The sequence below is a fragment of the Thamnophis elegans genome, chromosome 10, assembly GCF_009769535.1.
Source record: "Thamnophis elegans isolate rThaEle1 chromosome 10, rThaEle1.pri, whole genome shotgun sequence".
Lineage (NCBI taxonomy): Eukaryota > Metazoa > Chordata > Lepidosauria > Squamata > Colubridae > Thamnophis > Thamnophis elegans.
Window position 1 is genome coordinate 19,181,204 of NC_045550.1, and position 19,126 is coordinate 19,200,329.

A 19,126-nucleotide genomic window follows, 5' to 3' on the forward strand; every position below is an offset into this window, starting at 1 on the left:
AAAATTGAACTTCTTAAAATTTCATTTCCACTTTATGCATATAAGCTAGTTGCTTACACCCCAAAATTAATCATAAGTGGAGAGATAGGATAATATCCCAAATAACCTAACCACAGTAACACACAGCCAAGCAATCTGCTGCTGTTTGCTAAGAAAGATTTTGCCATCGTGTCACACTTTATATGCAAGTTAACAAGGCTACTTGATGGAAAACCTTTTTGTTTATGCAGGCCATGACCTGAAGCAGAAATGTCATTGTCTGTGTCATTCCAATCTGGTAACGGATTGCAGCCATGTAATTGCTCTGTGTGTTTCAACATCATATAATTTATTACATTCCTTGTCAGATCTTAAACTGCATAGGATGTGATGTTCTCTTCAATGTTTCAAGGATTAAATTTATAAACAGTGTGTGTAGCGGTAGAACTCCTTAGAAGTTTTTATTCTGGCATAGGAAAGTGAGTTTATTCTGTATTTTACACAGAGAACTAATTCTATATTTGTGTGATACCATGATGTATCATCATGCAGTGAAACCAAACTAAAACTAAATTTAAAATTACTACAGTCTAATAGGTTATTGATGATCTAATGTCCAGGATCTCATGCAATCTCAGATAAGGACTGAAATTTCATGTGAGGGTATAGAACCCTGTGAGATTTCAATATTCTTGCCTTGTATCTTAGGAGATCTCATTTAACAATACCAAGGTGTTTTTTTCCAGTTTGGGCCATTTAAATGATTTCATATGTGTTATTCATCTTGAATTAATTCGCTATAGAATGAACACCTAAAAGGCTGGTCAGCACAGTAGATAGATTTGTCTTGATTTCCCATTCTCCTTCTTGGGCCAAAGTCATTCTGGCATATCCATGCCTAAAAAAGTACTAGAACCTGGGTTTCCTCACTAGACTACAATCTTTTCTACTGGAAATTTTAGACATATGATAGGTACGTAGGTAGGTAGGTAGGTAGGTAGGCAGGCAGGCAGGCAGGCAGGCAGGCAGGCAGGCAGGCAGGCAGGCAGGCAGGAAGGAAGGAAGGCAGGCAGGCAGGCAGGCAGATAGATAAATCAGTTTTGATACTGTTGCATATTCTCCAAGTTTTGCTTCCCCTCTGGTACCATGGGCAACATTCTCTTTCGTTATTTGTTTAATGTTATATATTTATTTCCAATACTTATGAGGTGTCTTTTTTTACATAACCACTGCATGTAATACAAAGTTGCTTCTTTATACTGACATTTACCCCTTTTTTGTTACTTGCTTTATCTATTTAATTATAAATGGATCTATTACATAAATTAAGGATTTTATACCAATTTTCCTCATAAGCATTGTTAATAATTTTGTTTCATTTATTATTTTCTACATAATTCCTCTCATAATTTTATACTTATTGTGCTTTTAAAGATTTTTTTATCTACTTTATCATATAATTTTTACTTGTTCTTTCTCCATGTCATATTTTAGTGACAGATTAAATGCTTAATCTAGTTCTTTAACACTTACATCCTACTGACTCCTCATGAGTGTTGTTTGTTTTTAAGGACAGAAAGAAAATTCCAGTGATGGAGAATACAAATCTATCACACTACTAATCTTTGCTTTAAAGTTATTAGAACAGTGAAACATCCATTTTAGAAAGCAACTAATGAAAGGTTAATGAGATATGAAATAGAATAACAACTTCAAAAGAATTATTGTGGTATGCAATGCCATTCAACTGTGGGAAATCTATAATGAATGAGCATAATTTACAGGGATACTTCAACTAATCACACCAATGTTTCCTCTAGTGACAGATGAAGTATTTTCATATCACCTAATATTTAATTTTTTAGGGAAATACACCTTTCTTCTACATAGCACAGTTCTCATACTTTTCAATTGAATTTCTACAACAATAGTTTTTAAATTATTTGATTCAATTACTTTTTCCAAGTCTTGAATAATATAATATCCCCCACCCCTTCCCCAATAAAGCCCCTAGACTCTGTTACACAACAGAGTGTGTACACAAAGTGCATTTTAGAAAGCAACCTGTAAATTGTATCTTTGCCTCAGAAATAACCAGTTCCAAATAGCTCCATTCCTATTGGTATCTGCACAATCCCTTAATAACCACCAGTTTAGAACATAGAGTCACCAGCATATAGGCTTCATGGAACTAATTAATACTTCTGAATGCAACCCTTTTTAATTTAAACAGCACAAATAATTTTCAAACTTTTGTTAGATACTTAAACATTGCTAACTATTCATGTAAATAGTAGTACAACACCATCTGCTGTTCCAAAACTGCATTTTTAAATCTGTCTTTTTATCTTGTAATAGTTAATCAGAACTACCTGCTTCGGTGAATTTTCCCCCCAAACCAATATCAGAAACAGCAGATCCTTTAATGAAGAATGAATATATACATACATACATACATACATACATACATACATACATTCATTTTGAATCAGCACTTGTATGTACAGTCTATATCGCTTTTCATAAGTTATCACACCAGAGAAATATAGATGTTACAGTACATATGTCATGTCCTAATACATGAGATTTTACATGACTTCCCATCCACCTTGGGCGAAAGGAGGAGAAATTTATCTATTTTTATATATGAAGATCCTATGTAATGTTTTTATGCACGTTGACAGCTAAGAAACAGAACACTTTCATTCAGTGACATCATTCTTATGTATATATACACATTATTCTATGGAATTCCAGCTCTTTCCTGGAAATTGATTTCAAACTTTGGAAGTTTGCATATAGGGTATACACTGAGTGTTTTTTCCAGTGAGACTGGGGTATCAGGGCCACCTGATCTACCCAAATATGGGACGGAACATACTGCTTCCACTTTCAGATAAAGTCTCCCTTTATTTCTTTGTTGGTAAATATAAAATTCAACACAAGTTATACACTGCTTTATTTGAATGTGAGCAAAATGATGCATTAATAATTATCACGAAACATATTAAGTCATACTATTTTTATCAATAGCATATACATAATCCAGCAATATTACTCTGAAGTAGTACTTGGTAGCAAGGATTTTCAGAATTTGTTTACAGGTCTTTGAAACAACTCTTTGATTACTTTAACTTATTATTCAAATTCCTTCTACAATGGGAACATGTAACATCTATATTTCAAATAGAAAATATTCCCTTTTTTCTGAAATGATATAGCTATTCTTCTGGGAATCATAAGTTAGGATTCTTGTAGAATTTAGACAATGTCTATCTCCTTTTATGTTTCCCCTTCTCTTCCCTTCCACCTCTGCGTGAATGAACAACCTGTAGTGAGACTGCTCTTATCTTCTGCAGATTGCAATAATGCTGAAATGTCAGCATTTCAGTTTGTAAATGAAGCAGCCTACAGTCCTACTGAAATTGCAGAACATAAAATTTAAAATCTGGCAATGTTTTTATGAAAACGTTTTTTCTTATTTCTTCCTCATTTCTAGGTCCTTTAGAGCATGTCCATTTGTCGCTTCCATTTGTAACAACAAAGAACAAAGAAGTTAATGCCACAGCAATATTATGGCCCAGTCAAGTTGGAACCTTAACATATATTTGGTGGTTTGGAAACAATACTGAGGTCTGTATTTTATACAGTAAAGTCAATGGCTAATTAATGTTATGGCCACATTATGAATGGGGGAGAATTGACTAAAGAAACAGATTACAGGGCCCTGAAAATCACAGATAGCAATTCTCAGCACTTTTATGATACAAATCAGCTTTTTTTTAATTAACTCGCTTAATACAAAAAAAATGTTTTTCCCCATTATGCAAAATGTAGCTTAAAATAATGTAGTTGTTCAGCTTCAAGCACATTTATACATATGTCTGTTATTTAGAGTTTGAAAGTATACCATTTTCTACTCTTTTTATACTCAGGGTTGTCTTTATAACCCAGAAAGGGGTAGACTTTTGATTGAATGTCCATAGTTACCATCTTTACTTAAAAACAAAAACAAAAAAAAACCTTCCAAGCCTGGAATTATAGATTCCCCAAATCAACTTCTGTTATATTAAACCATTATTTATGAACCATGGCAATTTCCCCAGTGTGTAGACTTCAAATTCCAGAACTCTACAGCCAACATGACCGTTAACAAGAATTCTCAGAGTTGAATACATACACCTGGAAGTATCAAGACTGGGAAACACTGCATTAAAGTGCTACATTTGCATTATTAATCACCCATAGGCATAGCCTATGGACAATATTTAATTTGCTACCTATCACTGATTTCTTCTTTCTAATGAATTTGGGTTGTGAGCTGCTGTACTGTGACATTTAAAAATCATTAGAGAGTGGACTTTAACCACAAGTTATATTAAGGATGTTCCATTGAGAACACATGAATGGTCGGAAGTGCTTTGCCTCTTGTAAAATATCCTTTCTGAATGGTCATTAAATGATTAGTCATAAGTCAAAAACTACATGTACAATGGGTGACCAATTTCTTCCACAATACTTACATGGAACAATGCTGTACTTTTTCTATAGTGGTTCATATGTTCTATCGTTATTTTAGAAAACAACGTGATTGCCTTCAGTGGTAATTTATTCACACACTTGATAACATTATGAGATCATAGATATGGTACAAGTTGTTACTGATTTATTTACAAATATGACAACAAAGTTCTTAGTACCAAGAATTCTGTGAAAAGAATCCTTCATTTATTGTTATTGTTATGTGGTTCTTTAGTTCTTCATCCCCCCCACTACTTTTCTATTTCTCCTTTTGGTAGCCTGACCTTTTCCCTGTTTAATCTTTATGATCCTTTCTTTTTCTTTGAAAACCCGCAGACAGATAATTTTCAAGCTTGTGCAAAGAATATTGCTATGTAACAATTAAATATATGATACCACTCTAATGAAAGGAAACTTCACTGCTTAACACCACTGTTCAACACTGTTTAACCCAAACTGAAAAGTTAGAAGGGTCTTCCTTTAATGAGTCAATTTTTCAGTGGCCTTATTAATAATTTTACAAAAAAAAAAAAAAAAATAGAATGGAAGTTCTAATGTGCACCTTCCGTATTAACAAGTTTCTTATTTTGAATTGGTCGGATGCACAAAAGGAATACATGAGTTTAACTTTTTACTTCATATTTTGTTTACTTTGGGTTCATTAAAACATACAAATTGTATGGGAATGTTCAATTCTCCTGTGTGCTGCTTGGGGAATCCAATCATGGGTTAACTTTGTCCATTAGCCTAGAGACTGAGTATGTAAATTTTGACCACACCTCCTCTGACTGGACCAAGTCAGTTTTTTTACTCAGTCCAGCCTAACGAGACGCATCTCAATTTTCTCTTGGCTAATAGACAAAATTATCACCTTTTTCTTGGATTCTGCAGTCAATAATGAGGTTTTTCAACTGATTTATTGTGATCAGAGGTGGAGGCGGCAGTTCGCTGCCAGCCCAAACCTTCAATTGCCTTCAATTTCCTGCCTGGGAGCGGGGGCTGCGAGACCTTCTGGCTCGGCAAGCCGACTCGCAGTGGTAGCGTTCGCACACGCGGATTGAAGACTGTCCTTATTTACTGTTCTGGGCCGATGCATTGCCCGGCACCGTTATCATGTCGGGAGCGACCCGCCTGTGCGGCACGGCCATTCCCAGACCTGCTGTCCCTTGCCGCAGGGAGTTTTTCCCCTTGGGCGACGCTGCAGCCAAGAAGGGCTTGCGAACTTACTGGCTTTTGGCGCCTGTTTGCTGCGTTGGCGGTTTGAAATTCACACCTTCTGCAGCGGCCGCCATGTTGGTCTGAGGCTCTGCGCATGCGTAGGAACGGAGAGGCGTGGCGTTCACATTCGTGCCCAGGCGTCAGCGTCATTCCGACGGTCCTCCCTTTTCCCTCACTTGTGGCTGCTGACTCAGTGAGGAGGTCGCCTCAGCGTAGCTTCTGCCTTCATGTGGCGCCTTGTGCAGTGGAGTGAATCGCTTCTCATTGCTATCTGGACTTGAGCCTTTTCAATTCTATTGTGGCCATGGCAGATAAGTCTGTTTCAAAGGGTAATATTGAGCCCATTTGTGAGCCCCGTTCCCCTGGCGAGGGAGGGACTAGCCCAAGGCCTGGCAGGGCCGCTACTAGGGCTTCCAGCCATAGGCCCCAGGCCTCTTCTGCCGTTCGGGACAAGTCGCATAAACGCAAGGACAAGGCTAAGGCAACATCCAAAACTTCGGGGGTGCCTAGCTGCTCACCACCGGTGCTGGTTCCACAGCGTGCTTCTCTGGTGCGCATCTCTGAGCAGGGTTGGTCCCCTGATATCCACCTGCCCCAGGCACCACTTCCTGGGAAAGGGGTTTGGAGCCCCAATCCCCCCCAGTCACTTCAGAAGTTAGTGTGGCTTCGATTCAATCACCCCCACATGCAGGGCCTTCGGCTACCTTCACCCCTACAGCTGCAGGCCTCAGGCCTTTGGAAGGCAGGATTTGGACCTTCCCCCTGATCTTTATCAATTATTATCTGCAGCTATTTCTAGAGGTGTAGATGCGGAGTTGCTTCGTAGGACCCAGGTGCCTAGGGCCTCTGTGGCCCAGTCTGGGCCTGATCCCCAAACTGTGCAAGGGGATTCGTCTATTCTGCAAACAGACCCTCCTTCTCTGATTCACTCAACCTATAGTGTGGAGTCGGCCTTAGTGGAGGAGGGTGAGGTTATAGACAGGGAGTTCTCCGATGATGAGGGGTTGCCTCTGGACCAGCCTACTGCCCCTGGCCTATTCCGGCATTCTCTATTTAAGTCCTTGCTTTACAAGGCTAAAACCACTACCCACATGGGGGAGGCTGCTTCTAAGGAGAGCACAGCAGTGGGGTTGGATGCAACTGAGCGCCTCTTTGCTGAACAGGTAGCTTTGCAGGATGTTATTCCTTCACCCAAGCTTTTTCTGGATCTGATTCAAAAGCAGTGGGATCAACCGACCGTGGTTACCCCACCCAACGCTGGGGATAGGAAATTGTACACTTCTACTCCTGAGTTGGAAGGCCTCCTTCAGTTCCCCACCATAGATACCCCTATTGCGGCCCTCGCCTCTCCGGCATTGATCCCATCAGTAATTTCAGAGGGTTTGAAGGCGGAGGACCGTAAGGCCGAGACAGTCATTCGTAAGACCCATCAGGCTGCGGCCTGGGCTCTGCGCTCAGCTACTGCTGCGTCCTTCTTTAATAGGACTTCTTTAGTGTGGCTTAAGCAATTGCAGGGTAGGCTTGCCCCAGAGGAAATGCGCCTTCATCAATATTACTAAATTGATGGCAGCCTTGGAATTTTCTGCGGATGCCACTCTTAGTGCTGCCTAATTCGCCTCATGGGCTGTAGTCTCTAACGTGGCTTCCCGGCGTTTGCTGTGGCTTCGCCACTGGCAAGTGGATGTCAAATCCAAGTGGCGCCTTGCGTCCACACCCTTTAAAGGTGGGGCTCTGTTCGGGTCTGTTCTAGACCCCATCCTCATTGAGACTAGAGACAAGCGTAAGGTCCTCCCTTCCACTGCGGGCCGTGCCAATAGGAGGCAACAGCCTTATAATAGGCGACAGCCCTTTCGGGCTGGGGACTCCGGATTCACCCCTGCTCCCTATGTTCCACACTACAACAGGGGTTTCTCCCGGGCCCAGGATCGCGGTCAGGATCACACGGGGGCTAGAGATAGGGGTCGGCAGCAGAACCAGACACAGCCTCAGGCTAGGAGGCCATTTTGTGGAGGTGGAAACTGGTCCTTTCGGAGGTACCGGTGACTCACGAGGGGAGGAAGCCATTGGAGGGCGTCTCCTGGCCTTCACTCATCAGTGGGCGGAGACCACGTCTGACACCTGGGCCCTTCAGGTCGTGAGGCTGGGCCTCACTCTAGAATTTCTCGTCATTCCCCCAAGGCGATTCATCAAGTGTCCCGTACCCAGGTGTCCAACAAAGCGGCGCCTCATGGATGCCGAAATTCAGCACCTTCTCACCATCAGGGCTGTAGAGCCGGTACCAAGGGGTCAGGAAGGGCTAGGATCTTGTTCCTTGTGCCCAAGAACTCAGGGGGATGGTGGGCCATCCTAGATTTGAAAAAGCTCAATCGGTACAAGTACCAAAAATTCAAAATGCAATCTCTCAAAAGTATATTGGCCTCCATCCGCCAAGGCGACATGATGACATTAGTCGATATCAAAGAGGCGTACCTCCATGTGCCCATCCATCTGGCACATTGGAAGTTCCTACGCTTCCAGTTCAATGGCCGTCACTTTCAATACTGGGCCTTACCTTTTGGCCTGTCGTCGGCCCCGCACACGTTCACCAAACTCCTGGCAGTCATGGCGGCTTCGCTTCGCTCGGTCCCAATACGAGTGAATTGTTATTTGGATGACATCTTGGTGCTGTCTCCGTCTCAGCACCAGGCCCTACACGATCTGCAGGTCACGATGGACTCGCTGCACAGTCACGGTTTTGTCCTCAACCTCCCCAAGAGCCACTTGCAGCCAACCACATCGCTGCTCCACTTGGGGACCATCATCAATTCAGTGACGTGCGAAGTCTCCCTGTCTCCAGAGAGATGACAGAGCATCCAGCGCCTGGCAAATCAAGTACTATCCCAGAGCTTCTTGCCATTGGCCATGCTGTCCAAACTGTTGGGGAAGATGATATCTTGTATCAACATGGTTCCCTGGGCCAGATTCCATGACGCCCACTTCAATGGTTCCTGCTTCCCTTCCAGAGGGCGCACACCAGCCACTCCCAGACCAAGGTTCGACTCCCACACAAGCCACTCAGATCCCTTCATTGGTGGATGTCCTCCAAGCTCCTCCAAGGGTGCCCCTTCAGGGAACTGGACCGCATCCAAATTATGACTGATGCCAGCCTGTTTGGATGGGGGGCCCATGCCCTGGACCTGGTGGCTCAGGGACGCTGGTCGAGTCAGGAGCTGTCAAACAGCACAAATTGGCTGGAGCTCTGCGCCATCCCCCTAGCCCTCCTGGAGTTTCGGGACATTGTATCACACAACCATGTGTTGGTCTTAACCAACAACGTTGCCTCCAAGGCCCATGTCAACCACCAGGGGGGCACCCACTCCAAGGCCCTGATGTTGGAGGCGGAGAAGTTACATCGCTGGGCGGAGACCTCCTTATTGTCGATCCAAGCGGAGCACATCTCGGGTGTGGCCAATACACAGGCGGACTGGCTGAGCAGAGCCACCGTGGACCAACCGTAGTGGCAACTCCACCCCGACATCTTCCGGGAACTCTCTCGCCGGTTCGGCCTCCCCGAGGTGGATCTGTTTGCGCAGCCACACAACACGCAGCTCCCGTGCTTTTACACCAGGTACCAGGCTCCCGGGGCGAAGAGGGTGGATGCTCTACACAGTCCATGGCCGGCCGGCCTCCTCTACGCCTTTCCCCCTCTCCCGATCCTTCCGTCGGTCATCTAGAAGATCTTGACGGAACAGGCGGAAGTGCTGCTAGTGGCTCCAATGTGGTCCAGACAACCCTGGTACGCAGACCTCGTGCACCTGTCGGTATCCCGCCTGTGGAGGATTCCGGACGACCAGATCCAGCTCAACCAGGGGGCTCTCATCCACCCGAACTCCCAGCTCCTGCAGTTAGCCATGTGGCACGTGAGCGGGCTATTCTGACCGCCCTCCACTACTCGAGTAAAGTTATTGACACTATCCAGGTGGGCCGACGACCATCTACTACTCGTATTTTCGAGGCCACCTGGCAGGCATTCTGTAGGTGGTGCCGTCGCACCGGGACCAATCCCATCAAGGCTTCAGTACCTCAAGTTTTAGACTTTTTGCAATCGGGACTTGATAAGGGACTGGCGCCCAACACGCTTCGCCGACAGGCCACGGCATTGTCCACGGTGATTGGGGGTGGTCAGGGCCGCTCCTTGTCCCAGCACTCACGGGTCAAGTCCTTCCTGAAAGGTGCAGCTAATCTACGGCCTCCGACTGTGCACCGTTACTCTACCTGGGATTTAACCTTGGTGCTCAGGGCACTCACATCTGCCCCGTTCGAGCCCATCCACTCCATCAGCATTTGGTTGCTGACTCTTAAGACGGTGTTCCTGGTGGCCATTACATCGGCCAGGAGGGTGTCGGAGTTGGCAGCCCTCTCTGTTCATGGGGATCTCTGCATTTTCCATCCTAACAGAGTGGTGCTTCGTTTGGACCCGGCCTTCCTTCCGAAGGTCAATACGGTGTTCCACAGGGCTCAGGAACTCATCCGCCCAGACTTTTGCCCGCAGCCTTCCCATCCTCAGGAATGCCAGTGGCATCATTTGGATGTTCGTAGGACTCTCCGACGTTATGTGAAGCGTACGGCGTCGTTCAGAAGATCGGAGGCACTGTTTGTTTCCTTCCAGCCGTCGTCCATGGGACAGAAGGTGTCCTCACATACTATCGGCCGTTGGTTGAAGGCGTGCATCGCGCTGACATACGACAGCCATTCCCGACCGGTTCCCAGATGTATTACTCCTCATTCTATCAGGAGTGCAGCTACCACAGCGGCCTGGGCTATGCAAGCTTCGGTGGAAGAGATTTGCAGGGCGGCTACGTGGTCATCGCCTTCGCCATTTATTAGACACTACAAAGTTGATGTGTATGCCTCGGCTGAGGCCTCCTTTGGGCGGAGAGTGTTGCAAAGGGTTCTCTCTTCTGCAGAGGATCCTGACCAGCCTAGCTCCCGTCCTGGGACTTAATTGCTTTGGCATGTCCCATGATTGGACTCCCCAAGCAGCACACAGGAGAACGACCGTTGACTTACCTGAATGGTCCTTCTATGTGTGCTGCGAGGGGAATCCAAACCCGCCCGCAGTTTCGGCTGGCCAGGGCTTCCTCTTGACTCTGACTCTATGACTAATTTGCCTTTCTTCCCTGACTGGACTTTTCTGGACGTGACTTGCATACCTGCTCTGACTACGGCCATGAGTGACATTGACATACATCTTTCGACGGCTGACTTTGTGCAAAACTGACTTGGTCCAGTCAGAGGAGGCGTGGTCAAAATTTACATACTCAGTCTCTAGGCTAATGGACAAAGTTAACCCATGATTGGATTCCCCTCACAGCACACATAGAAGGTAAGTCAACGGTTGATTCACATGCTATTATACATTAAAAATTGGAAGAATTAAAAAGGGGAAAATATCAGTCTTACCAAATCTATCCATGCGTACGTGTACCTTTCAAAATTTGTTCATTATATAAAGCCCTAATTTGATTTGTTTTTATTATCCTGATTTATTCTGGTTAGTAAACCCAAATGTGTGGCTTGGTTTTTATACAACCCAAGGCAAGCATTTGTTTATTATCACTACCCTTTTAGTATTTTATGAGCTTATTCATTGTTTTCTGCATATGTTGGTACTTTTATGAGGCTTTTCTAGATGATAGGTTTTATAGTTTATAGAACCTTTCATGATTTATGCTTTTTCATACAATTGAAAAATGTAAGAAAAATAAATCAGTGGCAATATCTTCCTAATGATTCTTTGGACATTTTCAATCCCAGTTTGTTTTTAGCAACATGTTTGTCTTGGCTTTTAATGAATACATTAATTAATTATCATGTTTCCTTTTTATGTATTTGCAGCCATTAATTACTCTAGAAGGGAGTATCACATTTACCTTCTCTACAGAAGGTATGAACATAATCACAGTACAAGTTTCTGCAGGAAACACTATTCTGCAAGACACCAAAATGATTGCAGTATATGGTGAGCCCTATTTTTGTTCAGTCTTGTTTATTTATTCCTTAGGTTTCCGTGGCCATTTCCCCTTTGCTGTGTTCTTGGCTTGGAAAAAAGAACATAAGGACAAAACTATACAAGGAAACTATATGAGAATCATATCAATCAAGAGCTTTGAAATTGAACTCATATATATTATCTTTTATAAGTTCAAGGATCTACTTATCCTTCACAAAATGCATTCTTTGTATTTCATAATAGATTTACACCCAGAGAAATTCTTATTTTTCAGCAACCCAGCACCTGATCATATATTGAAACAGAAATAAAGACATGATTTTGACTGAGACCTGCACTTTGAATTTTTATAAATTACCTTCAGTCAGCATTTTTGTTGACACGGTGAAATCACCAGGAAAAAGTTTAAGGGACAAAGAAACAAATCAAGATTCGTACATCAGACCTTATTTTGACCAAAAACTGTGAGGAGAATCAGAATTTTTGTGCAGTTTCCAAAAATGATCAGGAGACCTCATATGGCTTGTGGATCACAGTAGCTCTCTTTTTAATAGCTCATTCTATGTTCTGTTAGAGCTTCTTTAGTGCTGCAGTAAACTTGATAGTTCTCTTATATGAGGAACCTAAATATTTTTTGCCACAGGAAAGAGAATTGGTACAAGACTAATTTTGCTCTCTGAGAAAAATTCAGTGCAGAAAAGCTGCACTAAGTATTTCTTTGTAACACAAAGCTTTATTCTGTCATATCACAGACACACCAGGCAATTTAGTCAACAAAATATATAACCAAAACCAAAGAATCCCTGATAAAATCTCGTTCTTAATTAACTTGAAAAAATATAACCCCAATTAATAGCAACAGGACTTAGACTTATATACCATTTCACAGTGTTTTACAGCCCTCTCTAAGCAGTTTACAGAGTCAGCGTATTGCCCCCAACAATTTGGGTCCTCATTTTACCAACCTCAGAGGGATGAAAGGCTGAGTCAACCTTGAGCCTCTCAGAATCAAACTCCTGGAGTGAGCAATGAGTTACCCTGATGGCTCTGGTTAGTTAAAATTTACTCAAAATAAAAATGGCATTCCTCACTTAAAGATAGAGATAGAATTAGGGAGAGAGAGAGAGATAGCATTAGATTAAGTAACTGGGTGATCTAATACAGGTGTGTCAAATCCCTGTCGTCACATCATCACGTGATGTATCATGACATTTGCCCCCTTTGCTAAAATGGGGGTGGGGGTGATCAGTGCATGATGTATCTGGCCTGCGGGCCATGAGTTTGACACCCCTTATCTAATAGAACCAGGAATACTCTTGATATAAATTATCCCCTAGAAGAACAGATTCTGTCCTGACAGAATATCCAGGTCTCAATATGATTGTAAGAGATTCAAATTAACTCTTTCCTCTATATGCTAAAGCTAAAGGTCCTCTACTGTCTCCAAACACTTTCCTCAAATGGAAATTTGGGAGGCTGAGCTATATTTCTTTAAAATAGCTAGGATGAAAGATGGTCTCTGCAGAAGCATTAATAGCATAGCTTAGTTCAAAGTAGGTATGTAATTCCTTCCACTAACCTGGAGAATAATTCCCCCCCTCCACTCCCTTCACTGAATTTATCCCTCAACAGATTTGAGAATCTGTAAGTATAAGACAGTAGAAAAATACACATACTTTCATCACCACCACATACTTTTGAATATGGGTATGTTCAATCACAACTATTGTGTTATTCAGTTCAAGAGAATCTTTAGTAGGAATGTTAGCTTACTGGCACATCCCTGAATCTCTTGCTACAAACAGAAGTAAGATCAGCCAGATAAAGGGTTGACCTCAACACATTCATTCATTTTTGTTACCGTATATTCATCTATCTGTGTATAATTTCAAGTGCTGAGCACATTATATCTCTTAAATCCCCACTCAGTTTCCTCATTCTTTACAGCACTGCTTTAAAGTAATTGCCATGCTGCTTGTCTTATTTTGAGGGATGTTTTCAAGTGTTTCATTTGAATCCTTTCAAAATGCAAACAACCTAATTGCTTTACAAGCTGTCTGTATTTGGAGGAATACTGAAGAAAACACACAAATATACCAAACTACCATATGTGTTTGAAGACATGTAAATGAAGATTTTGTCTAGATTCTTTTTTTTAAACCTCCCTCATAACTTGGTTCATAGAGCACTAATGCTTAATCAGCTGATTACCAATAAGGCTTCAGATTTATCTTCATTTAGAAATTGTTTTGGGTCAGTGCAAAGTTGGAAATGGTTTAATCAGTAGGATTTATACAGAAAGCACTTTAAGTGCATAAGTCATTGGTTATTGGTTATGTCTGCAGACTTTTTAAATGTGTTCGCTTTCTAAAATGGGCACAAAGTACAGTTATAGCATTACAGTTTGTTAAATATAGTGGAAAGATGAACATTTAGGAGCTTTTTCTATAGTGAATTTCTCTTCTTTCTCCTCTCTTTCTTGCTCAGCTGTGATTATGTGGACCATTGCAATATAGATAGTCCTTACAACTTACAACAGTTCACCTAGTGACGGTTCAAAGTTACAACAGCACTGAAAAAAGTGATTTATTACCGTTTTCCACATGACCATTGCAGCATCCCCAAGGTCACTTGAAATTCAGACACAGCAGCTTATATTTTTGATGTTTGCAGTGTCACGGGGTCATGTGATCACCATTGTGACCTTCTGATAGGCAAAGTCAGCGGGAAAGCCAGATTCACTTAACAGTCATGTTACTATTTTAACAACTGCAACGATTCACTTAACAATTGCAGCAAGAAAAGTCATAAAAAATTGGGACAAAATTCACTTAATAACTGTCTCACTTAGCAACTGAAATGTTGATTATGATCGTAAGTCGAGGACTGCCTGTACTTTAAAAAGATACCTTTGATATCTTTCACTATATAATCCTTTAAAATAGGCCAACGTTCTTTCAAATGACCTTTTTTCCATTAGACATTTGTAGTTGAACTCTGAGTGACTAATTCAGAAATAATGACCATATTGCATCCTAGGGACCTTTAGTTGGTGATTTAGGCATAAACTAAACTAGCTATAGTATAGGGCAGTGGTTCTCAACCTTCCCAATGCCGCGACCCTTTAATACAGTTCCTCTTGTTGTGGTGACCCCCAATTATAGAGGAGAAGTGTCTCGGTTCCTAAGACCATCGAAAATATGTGTTTTCCGATAGTCTTAAGCAACCCCTGTGAAAGGGTCATTCGACCCCCAAAGGGATCCCGACCCACAGGTTGAGAACCACTGGTATAGGGCCTCACAATCTGCAGGGTCTCACAAAAGTTTACACTATCAGTTTTTTTTTACTATGACAACAAGTTCATTTTTACTTATGTTAATAAAAAATGACTTGATTACTTATTTTGTCAGCATTTTTTGTCTGTATATTAAAAATATTTTTAAAATTACACTTAAACAGACTATATCATTAACTATGACAGAAATCCAGTGAGGCAAATGATAAATATGTAATCAGTAAATGCATTCATTTGAAGTTAATTTGTATTTTCCACTTTAAATACTTTGCTATTAAATAATTAAAAGGCAAACCATTTTGCCTTTTATGTTTTCAATTTTTTTGTGGTGATCCAAGATTTGGTATGCATATTTGTGATATCTTGTGTAACTTCTTAACAAAGGGCTTAGGGCCTCAAAAAGTCTAATTTCAGCAGTGATAGATATTTGGGGGAATTTATTAAATAGAATTTAAAATATCAATGTGCTCCTCTTTGCCTAAATGTATACTGATTTAATATGAGCACCATTGAATAGCCTGAGATTCTCTGGTTTTTTTCCTTTCCGTTTCACTCTTTCTTTTTCTTCCTTCTAGAGCATTTTCAGTCTTTACGTCTTTCGTTTTCTCCAAATCTGGATGACTACAATCCAGATATTCCTGAATGGAGACGGGACATTGGTCATGTCATCAAGACAGTTCTAGTTGAGGTAAAAAAAAGTTCCCATATTTTATTATCTTTCCCAAATTGCTTTGAAAGGAGCATTTAGAAGAGTCTGGATCCAATTTAAGAAACAAGCATGATTTATAGGAATACTGCTTCCACTTATCAGATTAATATAAACAATTCTCATACATTTAATTTCAGATTTTTTTTAAAAAAAAAATTAAAATTGTGTGTATGTGTGTGTGTATTGTGAAGCCTTACAATAGATGCCTAGGTCTCACATCATTGTAATCGTGTTCTTATGTGGCATGCTAAAAATGGAGTTGTATTTCTTTTTACTAGCTGAACATTTAAAATATATAGTTTGGTGTCTTTATCTTGTATTCCTATCTTTTTGTGCAGTCTAACATTTTGTCCATACGGATCATTGCAGTCTGCCCTGTGCCTGTGTTATATGATCATATAATCATTAATCATCCTTCATCATCCTTTCTCATTGTCATTGTGCAAAATGACACAGATCAAGGGATGATAGGACCATTGTGCTAAATACACTTGTGGAATCAATCCATATATTCTGTATTACTAATTATCTATAAAAGTCTGAAATTTTAACTCTGAATAGTTTTCAAGTGTTGAAGTGTAGAAAAAAAAAATTCTTGTCAGGATGCAAGCAATATGATGGTACAAAATTTGGATGTCATAGTTAAGACATAAAGAATGGCTTAACATGGGCTACCATGTTTGGATTCACCATGATTTTAAGCCTGAGCAAACTGAGCCATGATGGTCCAATGGTTAGAATGCAGTATTGCAGGCTAATTCTGCTGACTGCAGGCTACCAGCAGTTTGGCACTTCAATTCTCACCGGATCAAGGTTGACTCAGTCTTCCATCCTTCCGAGGTCGGTAAAATGAGGACCCAGATTGTTGGGGGCAATAGGCTGACTCTGTAAACTGCTTAGAGAGGATTATAAAGCACAGAGAAATCGTATATAAGTCTAAGCGCTATTGCTAATCTTTATTCATGTCATTCATGTTCATTAATTAATTTTCTTTGCAGATAGTTTTAAACTGTATATTTTTAAGTCCCCAAAACCAGCAATCAAATTTACCACTGTCAATGATTCTCTGCTGTGAAATGCCTATAGGAGGGGGAATATAATGCTTATCAAAAAACTGGAAAATGGATTTTCTTGGTGGAAGATGTAGATGCATAAGAGCCGCGGTGGCTCATTAAATATAGTGTTAAATGTTAAAAAAAATGTTAAATGTTGGAATGATGGGATATAAATTAAAATAAAATAAACTATTTGTATTAATAGTCAGTAAATTTAGAAAAAATATAATACAAGACAAGTTTCAAGTTTATTTTAGCTGCAGAGATAGAAATGTGAATGTCAGTCTAATGTAGTATTACTTTTCTTTTCCCCATATTAGGCAACAATCATTTCCAGTGAACATATTTTGGTAGCAATCTTGCCAGGGTTACCCACCTCAGCTGAACTCTTTATTTTGCCCTATAAGAATACCAATGGAGAAAGTAAAGAAACAGCTGAAGATCTGCAACAGGTATCTGATTCTTGTTGGTTTCTTTTAGCTTACATAATAATGTTGACATGTTAAGAAATTTACATTAAGCATTTCTGGAAAGTAGAGATCACACACATCTCACATTAATATTAATTTATAGCCATTTTATTTACTTGCATTATTCATGAGTCTATAACCTTTCAGTTTTCTCTAAATTGTTCCTGCAGTCACTGAATAAGTACATATTAACAAATTTAAAGCAGACAAAGTAAAGGCTCAGGATTTTATAGTGTTAATAACCCAGGCTCTATCAACAGCAACTGATGTCCTTATCATCTTAAGGATGGATTACAGCAATATTCATTTCTTGGGGTTCCTTGGAAGACCACATGGAACATTCACTGTGTAGAATGAAGCTACTTGTTTGCTGGAAGACGATAGCCACTTTAGAGAGTTACTCCTATGTTTCGGTCACTGCAATTTAAATCAATAGAGTTCAGTTGGTTTTAACCTGTAAATCATGGTTTCGATTCAGGTTTTCTTATGTGGATCTAATCAACCTTAGAATCTTCAGATTAAATAACAACAGTTTATTTCAAAGCATCTATCTTTTTTGTGGGGAGGAGGAGGAAATGAAAAAAAATAGTTGAAATTTTAGGTTTTAATGTAACAATTTCTATTGTAGCACCATTTCTATTTTTATTAGTATCATACATTTTGTAAGAAAAGGATGAATGGAAGTTTTTGACTTCAAAGAGAATTACTACACACAAATAAATACATTTTTGATTGAGGATTTTTGTAACATGACGCGGGATGTAAAAGTAGACTTCACATTTTATGGTAGAAAATCTCCAAAGAAAAAAAGCTGACACATTTTGATTTATATTCTAAAGATTTCTAACCCAGAAAGCTTTTCATGTTTACTGACTCTTTATTACTTTAGAGAAGTGACAATGACGGTCTTCCCAGTTTCTGATATTTTTTATATAGTTTTGGTAGAAAGGGATAATTTCTTCTCTTGTAAGTCTGTAAGTCTGCAAAGCCCTAATATTAAATTTCTCATTAATGCAAATATATTTCATTTGAGTAATGAATCAGTTTATTGCATACATGCTTAATCAGCTGGCCAGTTTTACTTTTAATGACTTTGAACTCTAATAATGATAAATTAATTGTTTAAAATCCTTCTAACTAAGATTATAGTTTTTTGGATGCCAGCTCTAATATTTTTACAATATTTGGGTAATTGTCCTGCAGTCATGCATATCGTACATGCAAAGGCCTAATACCAAGAAGTGGTGGTTCCTTTATAGGCTGGTATTCCTTTATAGAACAGCTATTTGATTTTGGATGTTCTGGGAAAGCCCCACTACGATTCAACTGATTAAAATATTTTTTTCTAAAATTTTGGGCCCTCATAATTTCTGACACACAAATCTTATATTCAGGCCGAATCCAGAGGAGTTCAGTCTGTTCTTTAAATCACTTTAGGTTTTTTAGAACGGGGTTGATATTTCTGCTCAGCATTCAGAACAATACTTATTAACAATATTAGAATATCTCTAGTGATTTTAGTCCTTCTTTATCCCATATCAGATTTTTATGAGACATTAACCATGTGGATAACTTTTACCCTGAAAGGTATAGTATTTAAACATTTTTTAAAAAATAAATATACAATAATAATAATAATAATAATAATAATAATAATATTTAAAAGAAACTCAAGAACATCTATTAATCGAAGTAAAGAACAAAAATCTACTGAAGACCCAACAGACAAAACAAGAATACAGAAAAGATGTGATAAAATCAAGAATGGAGAGTTGGCAGAACAAAGCACTGCATGACCAATTTCTGGAAAAAATAAAAGATAAAGTGGACAGTGAACAAACTTGGTTATGGTTAACAACAGGTACATTAAAGAAAGAAACAGAGTCA

The 19,126-nt window shown here is 40.2% G+C and overlaps 1 protein-coding gene across 1 annotated transcript in view; it reads left to right on the plus strand.

The window, feature by feature from the left end:
* Nucleotides 1–19,126, plus strand: part of SORCS1 (sortilin related VPS10 domain containing receptor 1) — a 611,780-nt gene that overhangs the window by 570,971 nt on the left and 21,683 nt on the right. Inside the window, exons 20-23 of the mRNA XM_032225618.1 lie at nt 3,479–3,612; nt 11,596–11,719; nt 15,581–15,693; nt 17,090–17,221. Coding sequence (XP_032081509.1) covers nt 3,479–3,612; nt 11,596–11,719; nt 15,581–15,693; nt 17,090–17,221 — 503 coding nt within the window. The remainder of the gene's footprint in view (nt 1–3,478; nt 3,613–11,595; nt 11,720–15,580; nt 15,694–17,089; nt 17,222–19,126) is intronic.